The sequence below is a fragment of the Anser brachyrhynchus genome (genome assembly GCF_964034855.1).
Source record: "Anser brachyrhynchus genome assembly, chromosome: 15".
Lineage (NCBI taxonomy): Eukaryota > Metazoa > Chordata > Aves > Anseriformes > Anatidae > Anser > Anser brachyrhynchus.
This window is the reverse complement of record NC_137733.1, coordinates 16,345,440-16,364,825: the sequence shown is the minus strand read 5'-3', so window position 1 is coordinate 16,364,825 and position 19,386 is coordinate 16,345,440. Positions and strand designations below refer to the sequence as shown.

At 46.9% G+C, this 19,386-nt stretch overlaps 2 protein-coding genes and 1 long non-coding RNA gene across 4 annotated transcripts; 2 read left to right on the top strand and 1 right to left on the bottom strand.

Moving 5' to 3' along the window:
• Positions 1 to 85: 85 nt before the first annotated feature.
• On the top strand, positions 86 to 5,315 carry LOC308178326 (hydroxyacylglutathione hydrolase-like protein). Its single transcript, XM_080556841.1, has 8 exons — positions 86 to 420; positions 1,193 to 1,257; positions 1,365 to 1,482; positions 1,760 to 1,868; positions 2,007 to 2,110; positions 2,271 to 2,372; positions 2,458 to 2,537; positions 2,886 to 5,315. The coding sequence occupies exons 1-8, from the start codon at positions 316 to 318 to the stop codon at positions 3,049 to 3,051; spliced, it is 849 nt and encodes a 282-aa protein (XP_080412967.1). The 5' UTR covers positions 86 to 315; the 3' UTR covers positions 3,052 to 5,315.
• A 518-nt stretch (positions 5,316 to 5,833) lies between these two features.
• Positions 5,834 to 19,015, bottom strand: CIAO3 (cytosolic iron-sulfur assembly component 3). Of its 2 annotated transcripts, none has more exons than XM_080556796.1 (11): positions 18,861 to 19,015; positions 17,413 to 17,508; positions 15,912 to 16,055; positions 15,445 to 15,577; positions 14,945 to 15,079; positions 14,480 to 14,598; positions 13,290 to 13,419; positions 13,006 to 13,078; positions 9,104 to 9,241; positions 7,891 to 8,048; positions 5,834 to 7,248 (listed from the first exon to the last, which is right to left on the bottom strand). In XM_080556796.1, exons 1-11 carry the CDS (start codon positions 18,924 to 18,926, stop codon positions 7,010 to 7,012), a joined length of 1,431 nt encoding a protein of 476 aa, XP_080412922.1. In that variant the 5' UTR covers positions 18,927 to 19,015; the 3' UTR covers positions 5,834 to 7,009. The 2 variants fall into 2 exon arrangements, with proteins under 2 accessions (XP_080412922.1, XP_080412923.1); XM_080556797.1 differs by lacking the exon at positions 18,861 to 19,015 and adding an exon at positions 17,700 to 18,680.
• LOC308178332 lies at positions 7,338 to 12,932 on the top strand. The gene is made up of 2 exons (XR_013939680.1): positions 7,338 to 7,614; positions 11,806 to 12,932. It is a non-coding gene; the product is annotated as an uncharacterized lncRNA (long non-coding RNA).
• Positions 19,016 to 19,386: the final 371 nt, after the last annotated feature.

The window sequence follows — 19,386 nt, the reverse complement described above, 5'->3', positions numbered from 1 at the left end:
GGAAAAGGGAGGGAGGGGATGGGAGGAAGAGGAAAAGGAGGGGAAGGGAAGGAAATGGAAAAGGGGGGAGGGAGGGCAGGAAGGAAGAAGAAAAGGAGGGAGGGGAGGGAACGGAAAAGGAGGGAGGGAAGGGGACGAGGTTGGCCACCTCCCTCCGTGGACGCCGCCCTCCCCCCCGCCGCGGCCCTTCCCCTCCCGTCCCCTCCCGTCCCTTCCCCTCCCCTCCCTCCCCGCCCGGCCCCGCCCGCAGGTAGCGGCCGCCTCCGCCGCCGGGGGGGGGGGTCCGGGGGTGTCCGGGCGGGCGGGCCCGGGAGCATGAAGGTGAAGGTGGTGTCGGTGCTGGAGGACAACTACATGTACCTGGTCATCGAGGAGCGCACCCGCGACGCCGTGGCCGTGGACGCCGCCGTGCCCAAAAGGGTGAGAGGCGCCGGGCCCTTCCCCTGCCCGGGGGGGGCTCTGCCCGGAGCGGCCCCCCCCTGCCGACCCCCCCCCAGCCCCACCGGCCCCGATCGCTCCCCCCAAACCGCCCCCGTGTGTGCTCCCCCCCCCCCGCTGCCGCAGGCACTGCAGGCGCCGGCGCTTTTTGTTTTGTTTTTCTCTTTTTTTTTTTTCCTTTTTTTTTTCCTTTTTTTTTTTTCTTTTTTTTTTTTTAAGCGTTCGCCGCTTTCTCGCACGTCTCCTTCCTCCTCCGGGGGGGGGGCTGGGGGCGCTGAATTTGGGCTCCCCGGGGAGGCTCCAGGCGGCCGAGCCCCGGCTGCAGCGCAGGAGCGGGGGGGGGGCCGCGATGGGCCCGGAACGCCACCGGCCCCAAAATGACCCCGGCCCCAAAATGACCCCGGCCCCAAAATGACCCCGGCCCCAAAATGACCCCGGCCCCAAAACAGCCCCCAGCCCCCCGGGAGCTGCCCCTTTGCACCCCCCTGCTCTGCTCTGAGTGATGGGTGCCGCGCGTTGAGCCGTGCCTTGGGCCCCTGGCAGCCCCCCCCCAGCGCCGTGCGTGGTTTTCGGGGTGCCTTTCCTCTCGCCGGGCCCCCGGGTTTGTGGTGCGGGACCCGTCCTGTGCTGCGCTGGGTGCCGGCTGCTCCGAGAGCGGCCGCGCTCTGCTGGGCGGCTGCGGGGCGTTGGGTGCGCGGCGTTGGGCGTTCATCACCTCCTGCGCTCACGTCCTGCTGCTCCTGGCCCCTTCCAGCTGCTGGAGATCGTCCGGAGGGAGGACGTGGTGCTGCGAGCCGTGCTCACCACCCACCACCACTGGTAAGTGCCTCTGGCCACCGCACGGGGTGCAGGCGGTGGCCGTAGCCGCGGCCGTGGCCGTGCCCAGCGGTGCCCAGCGGTGCCCGTTGCCTCCTCTCCCCGCGCAGGGACCACGCGCGGGGCAATGAGGAGCTGGCGAGGCTGTGCCCCGGGCTGCGGGTGTACGGCGCCGACGAGCGGATCGGGGCCCTGACGCACAAGGTGGCCCCCAACGAGGAGCTGACGGTGCGTGGCCCTGGGGGTGTTTGCGGGCGTGCAGCCCCTGGGGCGGTGCAGAGGTGGCACCGCTCGTGTGGGGTGGGCACGCTGACCACGGGGAGAAGCCCTGTCCCCTTCCCGGCATGTTTGGGATGGCGCTGGGGCACCCCAAAGGCTGCGTCCCCCTTGGTGTTCCCCACCCGCCGGGCCCTGGGCAGGCAGCACAGGGGGGTTCGGGGAGGCCAGGGGTCCGCGGTGATCCCGGAGCGTGCCTGGCCATGGCCCTGACCCTCCCTCCCCACAGTTCGGGGCCATCCGCGTGAGGTGCCTCTTCACCCCCTGCCACACCTCGGGCCACATGTGCTACTTCATGTGGGAGGACGGCTCCCCGGATGCCCCAGCTCTCTTCTCAGGTACCCCCGCCCCGCTGCCGTGCACCCCACGCCGCCCACCCCATGCCCACCCCGTGCTCGTGGGGCAAATCTGCCGCGTACCCCTGTCCGGCCGCGGGTTTGGGGTCCGCCCCCGTGCCCAGCCCCGTGTCCCTGCAGGTGACACCCTGTTCGTGGGAGGCTGCGGGAAGTTCTTCGAGGGGACGGCGGAGCAGATGTACACCAACCTCACCCAAGTGCTGGGGGCGTTGCCGAAGGAGACGGTGAGCGCCCTGGATCTCAGCCTGGGGGGGGTGAAATGCTGGGGGGGGGCTGTTGGGGTGGCAGCGCCCATCCCCAGGGCTGCATGCACTGGGGTGCAGCAGGGTCGGATCCGGCACCAGGAGCCTGTGTGACGCCGGGTGCTTCCCCCTGCCATTGCAGAAGGTGTTCTGCGGCCACGAGTGCACTGTCCGAAACCTCAAGTTCGCCTTAAAAGTGGAACCGGAGAACGAAGTAGTGAAGAAGAAACTTGCGTGGGCCAAAGTAAGTGTCCGTGCCCCTGTGGGGGTGATGGCTGGTTGGGATGTTGGGTGCCAGCGGGTTTTTGGACGCATGTGGTTCCTTGCAGCAGCGGGATGACGAGGACTTGCCCACGGTGCCCTCCACGCTGCAGGAGGAGTTCCTCTACAACCCCTTCCTGCGGGTCACGTAAGCAGATCCGGCAACTTGAGGGCACAAAGGGCCCCGCAAGGGGCAGCCCCTAAACAGGGCCAGCGTCCATCCCTGTCCTGCTGCTCCTGCCCCCAGACCTGCTCCCCCTTCCCCTCCGGCATCGCCCCTTCTCCCAGTGGCTTTGTTGGACAGTGGGAATCCCAAGCCCCGAGGGAGGGAAGGGTGCCTGCATGTGGGGTCCCGCGCTGCCACCGCAGGGTACCTGCAGACCAGCCCTGCGTGCCTGCAGTGCCCCCAGCATGAGGCTGTGCCCCCCGCTGTCCCGGTGGCAAGCTGGGTCCCCATCCTGTCCCCGCCATCCCAGCGGAGCCGTTGCCCTTGCAGGGAGGAGGCCGTGCAGAAATTCACGGGCAAGACGGAGCCGGTGGAGGTGCTGAGGGCTCTCCGCACCGAGAAGGATAACTTCAAGAAGCCCAAGGAGCGGCCCCATCCCCAGGCCGTGCTGGCCTTCGACTGGGGACTTTTCAGCCCCTTCCTGGAGAAGAAGTGAGCCGCGGTGGCAGCAGGCGGCTCCCCGGTGCGGCCGTGGGCACGGCCACCAAAACGCAGCGTCCCGGTGGTGGCAGGGGCCTCGCCGCTGGGAAGGGGCTCCTGTCCCGAACCTGCTCGTTTTCAGCCCAATCTGCTGTCGCTCCCTCCAGCGCCGAGCATGGCTCCTGCTGCCCTCGGGAGCTTTGGAAGCGTGTGGCTGCCTCCAGCGAGCAGCCGCGCCGGTCAGCCCTGCGCCGCCGGGACGTGGGTGCTGCTGGAAGAGGGTGAGGAGGCGTTTGGGGGGAGCGGGGAGACCGGCAGCGCTCAGCAGGCTCCAGACCCTTCTGCCTCCTCCAACTGCCTCGTGCTGCTCCGCTCGGGCATCCCTGTGCCCTGGTCAGGCTCAGGGCAGGGACGGGTGCGAGGCCCTGGGGATGCGCAGGAGGAGCTGCCGGGCGTCGAGCTGGAGGTCAGCAGCAGCCGCTGGACTTCAGAGCTGGGCTGACAGAAACCCTGCCTGCGTTGTGGTTTGTGTATTTTTTTCTGTTTTTACTTTCTAGTTTTTGTAGGCAATGTAGGAGATCATTTAGGGGTTTCTAAGGCGATTGCTGACTTACCGGAGCCATCCAAATTGCTTAAACCTTGCAGGATACATTCAGGTGGAGCTCAGACATGGAGGAGAGCATGCTCTAAACCACTCTTTACAGTGCTTTTCAGGGTGGGAGAGCTTTTAGGCAGCAAGCAACAACATGCTGCTATGGATCCATTACATTTTTTTTTTCCCCAAGATAGGATACTGGAAAAATACTGGATGAAACTTACGTGTACCTCGCCTTTCCTCTAGAATAAGAGTGAGGGAGCAGCTGGGTCTCTTATGCCTCTTGTTTGCAGCCCTCATTGTTCAGTTTGTGCAAAATCAGTACTGTATTTCATTTTATTTTATTTTTTTAAGGCTGAGAAATGTGTAGAGCTTTTATTTTGCAGGTGGTGGTGAGATGTATTACAAAATTGAGTAACTTAGTTTTGTAGGGAAAAATAGGGCTTGGAGGTAGCTCTGTAAATAGCTGTGAAAAATCCCTCCGATGGGTCTGGTTTGGGGCAGGTTGCTCCGTGTTGGGCAGTCACGCAAATCTCTTTTTTCTTTACTTCACTTGTGCAATGTGTGTGTGGCTAGTTGTCTCGGTGTTGCTCAGTTTACCTCTAGTTCATGCAGATTAAATGAGAACAGAAAGGAGCAAACAGGAGTTGGCCCCACAGCCCCGTACCACAGGGGTGTCCTTTTAAACAGCACTGATTACAAACTTTATAGCTCCTAACACTGGAATAGAGTTGACTTCAGGATCTGTTGTGTGTGGACTGTGAATTGCAGCTGTTACCACTGAAGCCTGATTTACGGCCTTTTTTTCCCTTGCTAGAAACTTGACTAAGGTTTTCTTTTTTGCCTTTTTTTTTTTTAATTATATTGTTAGAATTTACTCTTCTGCACAGGAAGGGAAGAGTCAGTCCTGCTGCACAAGTTGCCTCGGTACTATTGCCTCCCAGTTACTCAGTTCAGATGCAATGGTACAGTTTGTAGGTGATGCCCTGACAGGCATCTGTTACCTGGGGAGTGCCTGTGGAATATTATTTATACTGGGAGCGAAGACGCACTTGGGTGCATGTGGGAGGGTTCCTGAACTGCCACGGGGTTTGCTCGTGTTGACAGCAGCATGCAGCCCAAAGGCTGGGTGAAACTGGAGCTGTTCTTGAGACCATGGCAAGAGCAGACACCTGGGAGAGTTTGTGGGAGCTGTGCTCTGGGTACGTTCTGGGTGGAGAGTCCTCTGACAGCTTTAGTAAGGTGCACGTTGGTATCCTGGTAACTGGAGGTGACAAAATGCAAATCCTCAGTTGTTTAATCTGCAGCTAATTCAGCTTTACTTGTGCACTTCTGGCTGGATGTGCATGTTCTCAACAGAAACAGAATGTGTTTCTTTTGCACTGATGTACAAAGTTTATGGTCTCAGCACTTCAGCACGTTGGACTTAGTTTGCGTTAGCACTGGTATCTCTTCCTGTAGATAAAAATGTTATGATTTAGCATAACACTGTGTTACAGAACTATGCATGGAGAAGGGCATTCACTGCAACTACCAACTTGCTCGCGTATGACTAGGGAAGGGAGGGGGAAACGGGGGGAGATTTTTGCCTTATGAACACTGTGAATTCACTAATTGATCGGCAACACCTAAAATATGTAAAGCTTTTAATTAAAAAACATTAAAATTGTCTTTTACACTGTTGGCTTACTTCTAATGAATGCTGGGAGGCTTTGAGAAGGACAGAGGGAAGTGTCAGAGAAGCTGTTGAGAAGCAGGTTAAGGTCTGGCAGCTTTGCCTTTTGCCAGCCCTGAGCCCAAGGCACGCAGTAACTGAGTGCGGGTTCTCTCTGAAGAGGGTCTGGGCAAGGGTTCAGTTTGGGCTAGATGCAGTAATCAGCTTCGGCTGTTTGTATTTACTCTGAAGGAAGAAAGCAAAAGGGCAGCTTTGTGTTCAGTTCTCATCTACTTCACTGCTACGTGATGAAGAATGACTCTGCAGAAAGGAACTCGGAAAAGGGGAAATATTTAAGTGAAGCAAGAATGTGATTTTTCAGTTCATTGTCACTTGCAGCTACAGCGGTCACGAGGAGATTCCACATCTGCCAGTGTCCCTTCACCTTGAACTAAGGTAAAGCTGCAACTCCCCCCACTACCACTGTCCCCTTCCTATACGTGTTGTCACTCCATGAAACGACATTCAGATTAAATAGGCCAAAACAGAGTTAGTCATTCACAGTTTTTTTTTCTGTAAATAATTCTGAAAACACCCATACGTAAAAATACAGATAGCAAGTCAAGCACACATCATCTCCCGTAACAAAAGACCAAATCTAGTTCACATCCACACGTGTTTTGGCAAAGCATTGTAATGCACCACATTAAATCAGATGTATTTTTGCTAACCTCTTGGATTGTTCTGGTAAGCTGTGATAATGATTACATCCCACAGCCTTCTTTTTCTATGACCTTTTATAAATTAACACCTTTCAAAGACACCATGGACTTTTCTTTTTGACAAAAGTGGCAATAAATTCTTACTTGAAGCACTGTAAAAACTGTTTTTACTGAGTTTAAGGATATTACTCATCAGTAACTGGCTGCTGAGGCCAGGGTAGATGTGACAGTTGTGTGTATCTCCATGTATTTATGGAGAGAGAGATGTAGTTGTCCCCAGTTACAGACGATTGTTATAATTAAAGGAAAAAGCACACAGCTTTTTCTTCTTAAACATTCATTCGAGTCACATTTCAGCAGGCCACAGAACAGCCCTAGAGATGATGCTTCTCACATGATTACAGGCTGCTGGTACCCGCCCCCCTCTGCCAGTGCAGAGATGCTGCAGCTGGATTTCAAGGGCATCCAGTCAGGGGCAGAGAAACACAAAAACAAAACCCAAGGCCTAATTAGACCATTTATAACTAAACGAGGATGTCCCAAAAGAGACAGCCATAAAACTTAGTGCTGTGAAAAATACAGCAAAGCCTGGATGGGAAATACTCTCAGGTAGCATAAAGCTCATCTCAGTGAAGTTACAGTCTACTGCAAGCCAAATCCTTCAGTACCTTAAATTTGTCAGTTCTGTTAGGAAGAGGATTGTAAGGGGAGTGCAGATTTAGTCGTTAAAGACTGTAGAGGCTAAGATACATTACTGCTTCTCTTAACATGTATTTAAGTCGCTGTTTGTCTTTTATTCACATCATTATAATAATTATAAAGCTGTAGGAATTAGTATTGCCTGCCTATATGCACATTACCTTCTCCCCAAGGAGAGTCAGAAAGTGCAGTTCACCAGCGATGGCGCAGAGCTTTAGCTGTCTCTTGAGAATCTTAAATACAATCAACTTTAAAAGGCACTGAGTTTATCTGGGCTTCACAGATCTGCTTCCAGCATCAGTCTTCACCATTTGATGTTAAATCCGGTGTTTGTCTTCTCCACTGCGTGGTACTCCGTATGCAAAGCTTTCCCAGCCTTTTCTGACTCCGTGCCACCCAGCCACTGCTCATACAGTTCAGTTACAGTCCGGTTCTCCTCTGGAATTTCAGTCTTAAGAGAATTATACAGCTTCTCAACTTGCTGGAGCCAGTCCTTGCTGGATTCACCTTCCAGTTCAATCTGACCACCTCCATTTAAACAGCCTGCGTAAAAAAAAGTAGGAAAATATCACTGAGTTTAGAAATTACTGCAGTTTTATCAGGAAAACAAAACCAACTACAGTTAAGCTTACTTTCCACCTGTGAACAGCTGCAGAAATAAGAACACACCCCCATTATCTAACAGCAGCAGGGCAGGCAGCAGCCCAAGAGGGGAGCTCATTGCCTGGTGTGACCCAATGCTAATTCAGCCCAGCTGTGACAGGGCTCCAGGGCTTCCTGGGAAGTGCCAGGGAGACAGAGATAAGAGGAAGCAAGGAGGGCTGGTTTTCTTCCTCTGTCGTCAGAGGAGGGGGAAAAAAAAAACAGTATCCAACCTAGGCAAAAACAGCCCTGCAGTCTCAACTGAAGGTAAGATAAATATCTTGGGATATGTTCTGGATTTACTATTCAATGTGAAATTTAACTGTAATTACTTAAATCCTGAAGAATTATTAGCTTCTGGGTGGAAAACATATATGTTCCCTTTGAAATCCCATGTTATGACTATCCCATCTTAAGAATTTGAAGACTTCGCCGCAATATTCACGGATGTGAGAAGCTGCTGATGTCTCACATTTTAGTTACAGCTTCATATGGCTTCCTACAGCTACAGACTGTAACAGTGAAATCCCTATGCAGCCTTACCTGATGGACAGGCCATGACTTCAATGTAGTGATAGGGTGACTTCCCTCGTTTCAACTTTTGCACTAAGTTTTGTATGTTTCGAAACCCGTATGCCAAAGCAAACTGGAGCAGAACTACTCCATCCTTCTCCAGTGTCACCTCTTGAAAGTCCTTGTTTCTGAGGAACAAGAGCAGAGAATGTCTTATCAAAATTAACTTCTATTTTAAACTTCAAAGAAGCCTGTGTTGAAACAAAGTTCTTCATAGAGTCTTATTTGAGAAAGCTGTCCTAGTTCTTTGCCACCCAAGCAAAACAGTTGGCAGAGCTAGCTTACAAATCCTTTTCAGATCCTGTTTGAGGACCTGCTGCTTCAACTCGGTTTCCTGAAGAACACCTGTATTGAATAAATCCTTAAAACCTAAGCAAATGGAGCCTAAACTGAAGTTTCATTGTGATAGGCCACCTGAGCTGGCTTCAGCCAACTTACACATCAGCGAGGCTACTGAAGGAAACTTAAATTGTAGTGGGTCATAAAACCATGGAGGAAGCTATCATTGAAGGCTTCCGGACTCCTAGCATTAGTGGAAATACCTGTTCCTGGTAGTAAGTAATTTGACTTTTATCAAGTGTTTCGTTTGAGACTGTGAGGAACTGTTTCTATATTCCTTCTGTTTCCTACACCAGAGAATCCTACCGTTAATCAGGGCAGTAACTTGCTGTAAGTGGCACATAAAGTTTATACCTAGAAGGCAAGCAGGAATCTCAGCTAAATGTGCCTCTATACCCAAACTGAAGTGACTTGTTTTCTGTCCTACCATAACACTGTTAAAACAGAGTTCCAAAATCCTGACATGAGATTTTTTTCTCTTCCACGATAGCTACATCAGTAACAAAGCTACATTATTGGCCTGATTGCAGGTGAGACAACTCAGATCCATGTGAGCTCTGACTTCTAAGTTGCTCTAAAATTATCTGAAACTTGATACTAGGAAAATCCATCGGGCCAAAATAAAATGTGTGGGTGGTGAAGGGGCTAGAAGTCTCCAAGGGCCAGGCTGCATGGAGTGCTGGCTGATTTATTGCTCAGCAACTGTGGGAGTGAGAAGCCAATTCCCATGCCTCGAAGTAAAATGTTTAACATTGCAGAGAAAGTTTCGGCCCATCAGCAAGATAAAGCATAAACAGAATTGCAATAAAAATAGTGCTTTCTGTAAAAACTTTAAACTTCTTACTTTAAAGGTTTGTACTGAATTGTATCCACTTGAATTCCAAAGAGTTCCTTGGCTGCATACTTGTATATGTGCTCCAAATAACCACCAGAACCACCTCCTGAGTGGCTAGTGAGTTCCTCTTCTGCAGCACTACTAAACCTGAGGAAAGGAAGAAAGAAGCAGTTTTAAGGGACTCTCCGACAAAATAGAACAGCCAGCACAAAGCCCACTGTTCCTTCTAACAGAAGTTTCATTATGCCGATGCTAAAACAGCTTCAGTGCTCCTAATAAAAGCATCATGTTGTTAGTCCTGTGAGGTTCTCTGATAGCAGAATTTTCATCCAGGGAATTCAAAAGCAATAGAACAAGCCACAGACCGGCTCCCTTTGAACTCCTAGCCTTTCCTTTTCTCCTGGGAAGAGACTATTTATAGCTCCAGTGCCCTGCGGATTTAACTCTATGCTGTCTAACATCCCTTGGGTCAAGCTCAGTGGAAATACTGTCACATGCCCCTGTAAGACCTGACCCCACTGCCAACTTAATCTTCGCACAACAAAACTACATTTGGGAACATTTGAGTTATGAGGGCAATTACCTGAGATGTCTAAGCGAGTGCATTTTTTAGTTAGCTTCCTGTTTAATATCTCTACAAACATCCTGGGTTATACTTAGAAATGGGAGGAGGGAAATAATGAAGCACTGGGGGTATGGATCTGTGCAGCCTATGCTTCTCATGGAGAACACTATCTAGAGTCAGTCAAGAGACATGGGTCATAAAGCTTTTCTGCGAATCAGCAGAATGAGTTCATTATTTAAAGCTCTCTAGTTCTCTGTTACAACACTTTTTTTTGAAAATGGGTACTTATATCTCGTTGCCAGGACATCAGAGAACGCTTCAGGGAGGTATCAGTGCTGTCTGTCCAAGCATGAAGAGATGAAACCTGTGTTGCTGTGGTTTCACGCGGCTATCAAAGTTGCAGAACATAAAGATGAACAAACCTAACACTGCCAGGGCATTTGTTCTGTACGTGGTTGTCCTCAGCAAGAACCTGGTTCTAGTTCAACACGCCTCTGGTGTTGAATAACTGCGCTAATGTAAGTTCTGTTAATTCAAGTTCTGCACAAATAAGTCCATCTCACTGATATCCTAAAACACAACCAAGTACTTAGAGGTCAAGATAATGTTTCTTGAAAAACAGCTCACCAGATGGAAGCCACAACAATAGCTTTTGTTATAAGAGAATAATAAAATGTGGGGTATGCTTATAAGCACTCATCAGGCAGTGACACTTGCATTCTCCTACTAACAGCTGCAGGAGGGAAAACACTTGAATTCAGGCCAAGCAGTTTCAAGTCAAATCGAAGATGTTGCCTCTTGCCGATAAAATCTTAGTTTTAGAAGAACTGCAGAAGGCAACACTTTAGCCCGTAATCACCTTCAGAAACTATTTTTAATTTGGTCTTGTTTACAGGAACTGAGCTTCATTAATGAAATGTTTCAGTGTGTCTGGCCTCACGTACTGCTACTCCCTTAAAACGAGGCTGCCAGTAAGCCTCGGTGCTGGCCTGGAGCAAACAGTTATACCAGCAAAAGTCCTCAGATTTCTGGCACTTTATCTCGTTCTTGCTGCCAAATATAATAACCTCTTAATGGGCTTTTCCACGTGCTGGAGGATAAAGCAGAACAACAGCCATTGGACTGCTTATGTTAATGCTCCAAGTTCTGATGAATACGTGCAGTTTGTAACCAGTCAATTTACTGAGTAAGTTAAAGCTAGCAAAAGGTTATAGAAGCACTTTATCACCACAAGCATGAGGCCTAGTGCTCAGAATGTACTCCTAAGAAGTGAGCCAGAGATTTTTATCACGTAATTAGACATTTTGTTGTATGTTATAACTGACACCTCCATAATGTTATTTCCTAAATGAATCCGAACACTTCAGAATGTTTTTTTTTCCTCCTTGATATTCTGTTAATAGGATAGCAATAAAACAGGTAGAACAAAAGTGCTTGTTTACATGGGCAACTTCTGAAATTGTACCTTTGGGAATTAGCCATGCAGACGTTTATTACAGCTGAAGACATTTTTTATTTTTTTGATGTGAAAGCAATTTGTGCATGAGCCATGCTAGAAAAAGGCAATACTGGAATAATTTATAAATTCAGAATGCACAAATACATCTGTGCTACCAAAATGCTTTACATGCATATGCATACGCTGATGTAAACTCATTCAATATGTAATTTTAATGGCAGCACTAAAAACATGTTTGCATCCATGCTATGCAGTCTCTCAGTTCCTAAAGTTTTATCAGTACTCCAGCTATGCATCACCTGATATTATTTATATCACCATGTCTTTCAAGGCAGATATAGTAGTGAAACAAGATCAATTACAGTAAATGAAAAAAGAGTGACTACTGGCTTGGTGTGCCTTAAGTTCCTTAAGGAAGTCCTTCTGAGCAAAGTGAATGAGAGACTGAGTTCTACAGAACTGATTCAGTGTATTATTTGGGAAATCTTCCTTCTGCTACGGATCAGTGGTAACCAAGGTTCTCTGAATGCACGTTTTAAATTTACCTAAAAGTGCAGAAGTAGCTGTATAAGCTACAAAACTCATTTACGATGGTTTTTCTTTTTGAAAGTATCCCTTAAATAAGAGGGATCAGACTGCAGTAGACAATCTCTCTCACATTCTTCTTCTTTTTTTTTTTTTTTTCAGAAGCACAGGAACGACCAATGTTCACAACAGTAAAAGCTAAACTGGGAAACAGGCCTCGTGTAAGGATGCTTCTGTTCACAGCTCTGTCAACGTACACGTGCTGTTCAGACAACTCCTGAGCAAAGACTGCCCATGGCACTTAGTTGTACTAGAAAGACTTAAATCCTATTTAGAAATAAACTACATTTCAAAACAAGTGTCGTATCTGCAAAGGGTACAACTGAAAACAGACAAGTGCCAATTCCTATTCATGTGCTATCTGCTGCATATTTGGGGTATGAAAATCTCTCCTAGAAACTTAGTCTGTAAACGTCTGAACTATATTGTTAATAATCTTTTAAAATTTATAATGGTTGCTACATATGTACTGTGTTTATTTGGCACAAAGCGCTACAGAGACATTTCTTCTAAACTGATGAAGAGAATGCTTTGGTTTAATGATCAGTGTGGAACCACTACTGCATGTCAACTTAGAGGGATAAAATGCGATTTTAATGTTTCTATAATCTCTTAGATCTCTGCAGTTGTCACTTAACCAGATGTTTTCAGTTAATGCAACTGAAGTCTCATCTGGTTTGCATATGTTTAAGATCATGTTTTTGCAAATAAAGACTCCCAGAGATTAGCTGAGTGATCTAAATATTTTTTTTATGCTTTAATACTGGAATCCTTATAGTAGCTCAGATAACAAATAGACACACGCAAACGTGTGTTTGCAGACAGTGCAATAACAGGCGTTGTTTCAGCGAACTCTTTTATCACTGACCTAGATTATTTCACTCCTCTGAGCATGCAGGTAGATTTTCATAGGATACCACCGGTTATATTGTGAGTAAAAGTAATGAAATGGCTGTGATGCAATTTGTACTTCTCTGCACAATTACTTTGCTGTTATACTCTTACTGAGCTAGTTATAGCAATCCTGATGATTTACAGTGAGAATCGCTAATCCTTTAACTACTAAAATCTAGCAAATAGTTACAGGTGCTCCAAAAGTGTAAATTTGTCACAGATTGCTAAAGTACTTCATGCAGAATTGTACCGATTCAAAATTAGTGATGCAAGAAAAATAAATGCAAACACGTGCAGCCTTGTACACAGCAGAACAGTAGCAGAAGGTAACTTATGTTGAAGAACTTGGTATGAATAGTGGATGAACAAGAACATGCCTGAAAGGTACAAATGAGATTTTGTTCTTACATGGTATCCAGAGGAGCAGGATCTACATCTGACAGAGATACTCCTTCTTGTTCCAGTAACTTTAGCACTTCTCCTAAAACAGAAGCACAGCATGTTTTTGGGATAAAGGAAAACAACCTACAGATCAATACCTAAGCATATATCTGCAGTCTTTGCTAGGACACGATTTGTATTATTGAAGTGAAATTATACAGCAATATCCATGCATTACTTCCTCCACCACCAAAAAAAAGATTATTAAAACCAGTCCAGAAGTTATCTAGACTGTCTCTAGCTCTTCTTACCTGTGGTGATTACACAGTCCACGTCACGAGTTTGGTACTCTTGGTTGAAAAAGTCTGGCCTTGAAGCCTCTAGCTTTTTGTCATAACAGGGCATTACTGTTACATGGTATATCTGGTCAGGTGTTAAGCGCTGGAAAAAGACACAGCAATGTAGCTGGATTGGTCAATATCACACCTATCTTGTGCAAGATGTTTTCCAAGTACAATGAGAATGAAGAAACCAATGCTGCCATGCCTCTGGAAATACTCTTGATTATTGAACATGAAAATATATTTTTTTTCTCTCTCATAGAACCCAACTCTACTTCGTAGCAAGTGTCAACAATATGGTCTTTCACAGTTCCCCCACCACCACCTATTGCTAGTGCAGATGATCCAATCAGCGGAGAAATCCTGTTCAGTTACATGACATGTTTCTAACACGCTACTAAACCCCTGCATCAATAACTGAGAAATAATGTAGAGTTGGACAAAAAACTCAGGACCATCCAAGAAATAAGTACAAGCTGAGGAAATAAGTCATTGACTCAAGGCCATTGTTTCGCTATCTTGTGCCAAATATTCTTAGTAGCTGCCAATTTTTGTAACAAGTATGCAGATGTCAGCAATTATTTAATGCAAGCGTTAAACCACTGCTTGTTAACGGACAATAAATCATACAATCAGAAATGGTGCTTAATTTTGTTGCTGGACAACTCTGGGCTATTAGTATAACTCTAGTCTTTAAGTATCAAATTTACATTTGGAAAGATTCCAAAGGTTAAAGACTGAGAACAAAACTAAGTCAAACTGAAGCAGAACATTAAGTTGGGAAAGAACAAGCAATTTTTAGACAAGACATGATCTGCACGTATGCACTGACTGAAGTTTTGTCTTAGGTTAATTTATTTTAAGTTATTCACCAACTGTGAACAGCATGAAAATACCACACAGTGGTATTTGAGATGTCAGCACAAGCACACTGAAAAATCAGATTCCCTAGCCTTCCTGAATAATACAGAGAGGTTTTAAGTACTCCATGAAGCTTAAGCTTAGTGCTACTGGCCCAGTGGCCAGCTTCTAACCAGATGTGGAAGTGAGAGAGATGCTGCCTTTGCTAGCAATTTACAAGGCAACTTTTTACTTTCAAGCTCTCTTGTAAAACACAAAGGAATATATATATATATCAGATATTGTTCAATAGACCTTACCTGCTGTTCTGCAAAATGGCCCTTTATCAAGGAGCCCATGACTTGCTGCGGAGACTTGGTGGTACTGATATAAGGAATGATGAAACTGCCATGGGTTTTCTCTGCATAGCAGATCCAACCTGAGGAGAGTCTAATTAGCAAACAGCTGCAATAAATAAAAAAACAAGCACCCCTTCACTGTGCCCACAGCCCCTCAACCCCAGACTTACTACCCATTAATAACCACTTTCAGACTCACTTCAGTGCAAAAAGCAAAGGAAATGTAACAATTCATTTTTGAAAGATCAGTAGGCAGCTGCATAGACCATTATTGCTATTAGCACCAAGATCTCTTTGTACTGAGAGGAAAGTAATCCTCTCAGTAAATTTATCCATGTGAACTTTTCTGACTAGCTTTCTGAATTCTTGTTTTGATGTACTTTAGTACGCCATTTTATTATTTCCGTAACTAATTTAGTACCATACCTGGACAGGCAGAAGCTAGCATTGGCAAAGCCTTTTTGTCTTCAGGTTGTTTTCGAAAGCGTTTTACGAACTCTTTTTGGCTCTCCAGCAGACTGAAGTTTCTTGAAAAGGTTGTATCAAATACGTAGTGCACACCTAGGCAATACAGCACACGTGTTAAAATTTACAGGGAAGATACAAGCAACAAACTGCACACCATATCCACAGCTATCAACCTCTGCAGTTGCGAGTGAACTGTTTTCCCCAGCCTGTCAGCATAGACAAGAGCAAAAGTCACAGGAGAAATGTGAATCGTTTAAAGTTCCTTCTCCCCATTACTCCAACTTTACTTTGTGACTGAAAACGCAGAATGCTTGCATTTTAGCTTAATGCAAAATACATAATGTTATGAACCCAGATGGAGGTTAATTTACATCACCCTTGTGAGCTCATGAAATTTGTACCTAACATGTATCCCAGCAGTCCCACCTGTGATTAACAGAACACATTACCACACTTGCCTAAACTCTTTAAGAATGCAGTCAACTTCTTTGCTGTTTCCAGAACACTCAATTTGCATCTCGCAGCTAGTGAAGCTCTGGACTGTGGTGAAACAGAAACCACCACCAACTTCTGTTCATTGGGAGCTGCAGCCTTAAAAAAAAAAAAAAAAGTACCTGTTCAGACAGTACTAATAGAGCTCATGCAGTATTGTAGCACATTAGCACTTCACCAAGGATCTTCTAGTTTACCTCCCAAGTTACTAATATAGGCTGGCAACACAAAAAGGACATTTCCAAACCTATGATTACTTTCTAAAAAATTGGAAAATGCACCACACTGCACCGAGAACGTATTCAGATCCTTCCCATCTTTGAAACTAATTTTTGTGCGTGCTGTTTCCAAACATGCTTCTGCAGACGCATCACAGCAAACTATTAAGACCTTATTAAAACTTTGCAGCCTACCTCCCCGTCTTGTCACCTACCTTGTTAGAAGCTAGTATTTTGCAGAGCTCTTCGTGGCTCTGCTGAGTGATTAACACACTCTCCGCTGATGTAATGCAGCCACTACAAGCTAAACAGTCGTTCAGAGTAATTTTAGCCTTCTCCAGTTTTTGTGCTTCTCCATCCTAGGAAGAAACAGATTAGACTTGGTTTTGATCCCAACAGAGAATTAGGCAGGGTGGCAGTTTCTCACCTTTACTCTGTTTAGTAACAAAGATATCGCTCCTTTTACCCCCCTGGTTTATTTATTTATTTCTTTTTCACTAAAATAAGGAGGAAGACCTGTATCTTTGAAGGCTGCTGATTTTAATGTGATTATTTGGCATACCCACGCAAATAAGTTGAGGAACTTCAGGATAAACTTTAGCAAGACCATGAACTTGTCAGCAAATACAGAACAGTTGCTGAGGCCACAGCTATTTCTGCTATCCGGTGGGCTGACATTGCTCCAAAACACTGAAATTATATACTTTCCCAGGAGCTAATACGGCCTGTCTTGCTTAGTTTTTCAGCTTGTGGTTGGCTGAAGACTGGGCCGCCACGGCTGACATGCTACAGATTGCAGCTGCAACTTTAACCACAGAACTGTAGACCACAGAGATCCTAAGCCTTTAAGAACCAACCTCCACAGCGCACTGAACATTACGCTGGAGGAAGCACAACAGCTTTACCACCTCTATCAGACGCAGCTCATATTATTGAATAGTACTGGAGCTGTTTCTTCACAGGAGTCTTGAATTTCACTCCTGCTGAAGAAATCGTGTTACAACTACAACTTGCTAATGTTTTTAGGCGATGCTGAATGTTCTGCAGATTTTGTGTGCAAAACTTACACAGACACTAAAAGGGAAATGTATGGCCGAGTATCATTGTGTGGTACGGCAATGGAAAGAAATATTTTTCATACTAATTGACCTGAATAAGTCATTTTTCCAATGAGACTCTCCCTTAAACTTCATTTCTCAATAAAGTCAGACACAGATGGAGCAATTAGGGTCTATTAAATTAAAAATGTTAATAAGAAATCAGGCTCCTTTAGAAGTGCTATATCCCCTGCTCCCCCTTTTTTAAAGTTAAAAGATCATCTAATCTAATTGAATCTCTTTGTAAGTAACACTGCACTGTGTGAAATAGGGCAATAAAAAAAGACATTATCTCAAATAATCCAGGAATTATTAATGCTTAAGAATTGATGGCAAAAAAGACTTAGCTTATCTGCTCTTATACTAAAAATCACCACTACTTAATGTCAATGTTTCAGAGCACAATGATAGACACAAGATCAGAATTATTACTTGTAAAATGTAATCATTAAGAAGTTGGACTTTGGAAAACAGATGTGAGAATGCTGACGAAAAAAGCAACACTTACTACATCTTGGTCCCCTCTGAAGTACTTAAATAGGTTACAACTATTAATATGTAACAATACTTTAGCATTTTCTTCATATTTTACACAATAATAAAGAAAAATCACAAATACCTGACCGATCTGAAAATAGCTCCCATCTGCTTCAATTCTGATCTTAGCTGCTGCTTTTCCAGGCTTTTTTTCCACCTTTACAGGCTTGATACATTCCTGGAAGAGAAATAAAACCCCAAAACGAGATGAGCAATGAAGTGTGGAAGGCTGGTTTCAAAGAAACGAAAACGATCAAACCCAAAGACTTGTTCCAGAGTGAACGCCTCTTACTCTACTTTAAGCAATGCAGGATATACTTACAGTGTTTATAACCACCAAGGGAAAACGTACCAGCAAAATCCGCTTACCCCTTTTTTACAGAAGGAACACTTTTTCAGCATCATACCAAAACCAGAGGAGAATTTGTGTGCTCTTTCTCAAATAACACAGCTGTGTTTTCAGGAGCCTTGCCTGCAAAGTCCTCCTCTCTCGAATCTGACAGATGATCGTGCAGCCTTCATTGCGAATTTTAACCGACGGAGGCGTGGTCGCTACAGTCAACATGTGGCTAGTGCCAATGAAGTTTCATGCAATGTCGAAAGGACTCTGACGACCTCAGATGGACAGCTTCCAGTTTTCTGTATTGTTCTGTGATGAAGTCTCAGGGGTATTTTCACATTTTGTGCGATTTTTATTGTTTACGCACCTTATGACTCCTTGTCCTACTTCCACAGCTACAATTCGTTTTGCCTTTTAGCATCCTTGCTCTGCCAACGCCTTTAAACAGAATCACTCCTAACTTAATCCAACCTTACTACGTTTTTGCTCTGAATTTTGCCAGATTCAGAGATTGCAGGCACAAGTCTCTACAATTCTTCACTTCTGCTCCCTGAATAAATCAAGCACGTATTTGAAGCCGAGCAGTGGGTCACATCGTTTACATGGGAGACTTCACTGGGAAACCCACAAATTACAGGGAGAGTTAATGGGATTTGCTACATCCCATTCCACAGATTCAGGAGTTCTCTGCTCTATTTATCAGCAAACATCTGGGATTTTGTGCTTTTGCTGGTGCTCGAAAGCTGTGGTAAGAAGACTCCATGCCTCTGCTGCACTGCTCATTGCCCCCGTGACCCTGGCCCTGCCAGGGGTGGCACTGGCCGACCTTTTGGGGTGGTTGGGTGACCTTTAGGGTGGCTCGGTGACCCTTTGGGGGTGGTTTGATGACCCTCTGGGGTGGCTCGGTGACCTTTGGGGTGGTTCGGTGACCTCTGGGGTAGCTCACTGACCTCTGGGGTGGCTCCATGACCCTTTAGGGCGGCATGGTGCCCGTGGCAGCGCCCCTGGGCCCAGGCCGCGGGGCCCAGCCCTGCCAACGCCCAGCACCCATAGGGGCGGCTGGCACCCATGGGGGCCGCTCCCCCCCCGTGCCCCCGGCCCCTGACGGCGCCTGGAGGACGCTACCTCCCTCCCACCTCCCCCCCGGCCCTCACCGCCGCCCCCCCGGCCCCGAGCCGCCCCCGGCCCACCTGCGAGGGCGCGATGTAGTCGTCCAGGCCCGCCAGCCGCAGCGCCCCGCTCAGCCGCGACGCCATCGCTGCCGTCAAGCGCGGCAGCCGCGCGGAGGGCGGTGCTGCCACACTGCCGCAAAAGGCGGCCGCCACGCTGCCGTCAAGCGCGGCGCGGCGTCGTGAAAGGGGCGCGCATGCGCAGGCCTGCAGTGTGGTACCACAGGGTTGGGGTGTCGGCGCCATAAGAGGCGCGCTGGGCTGCGTTTATTTCTGTTTGATTAAAGTCCTACAGCGGTATCTCCAGATGCAGATCCAAATACAGATGTGTGTTTCACCCCCTGATGTTGCACATGGGTCAGACCTAGAATTCTCCCTTATAAGCCCCAGATGATGCTTGCTTTAGGATATGGTGCCGCTGTGAGGAACCGCGGGCATCTTGTCCTTGCTCATTACTGCAGTGTAAAGCCCAGGAAGCTATCCGGTTTGCTTGGAAGCTGGTGCTAATTTTACTACTATTCAGTGCATAGACTCCAGCAATGTCTGG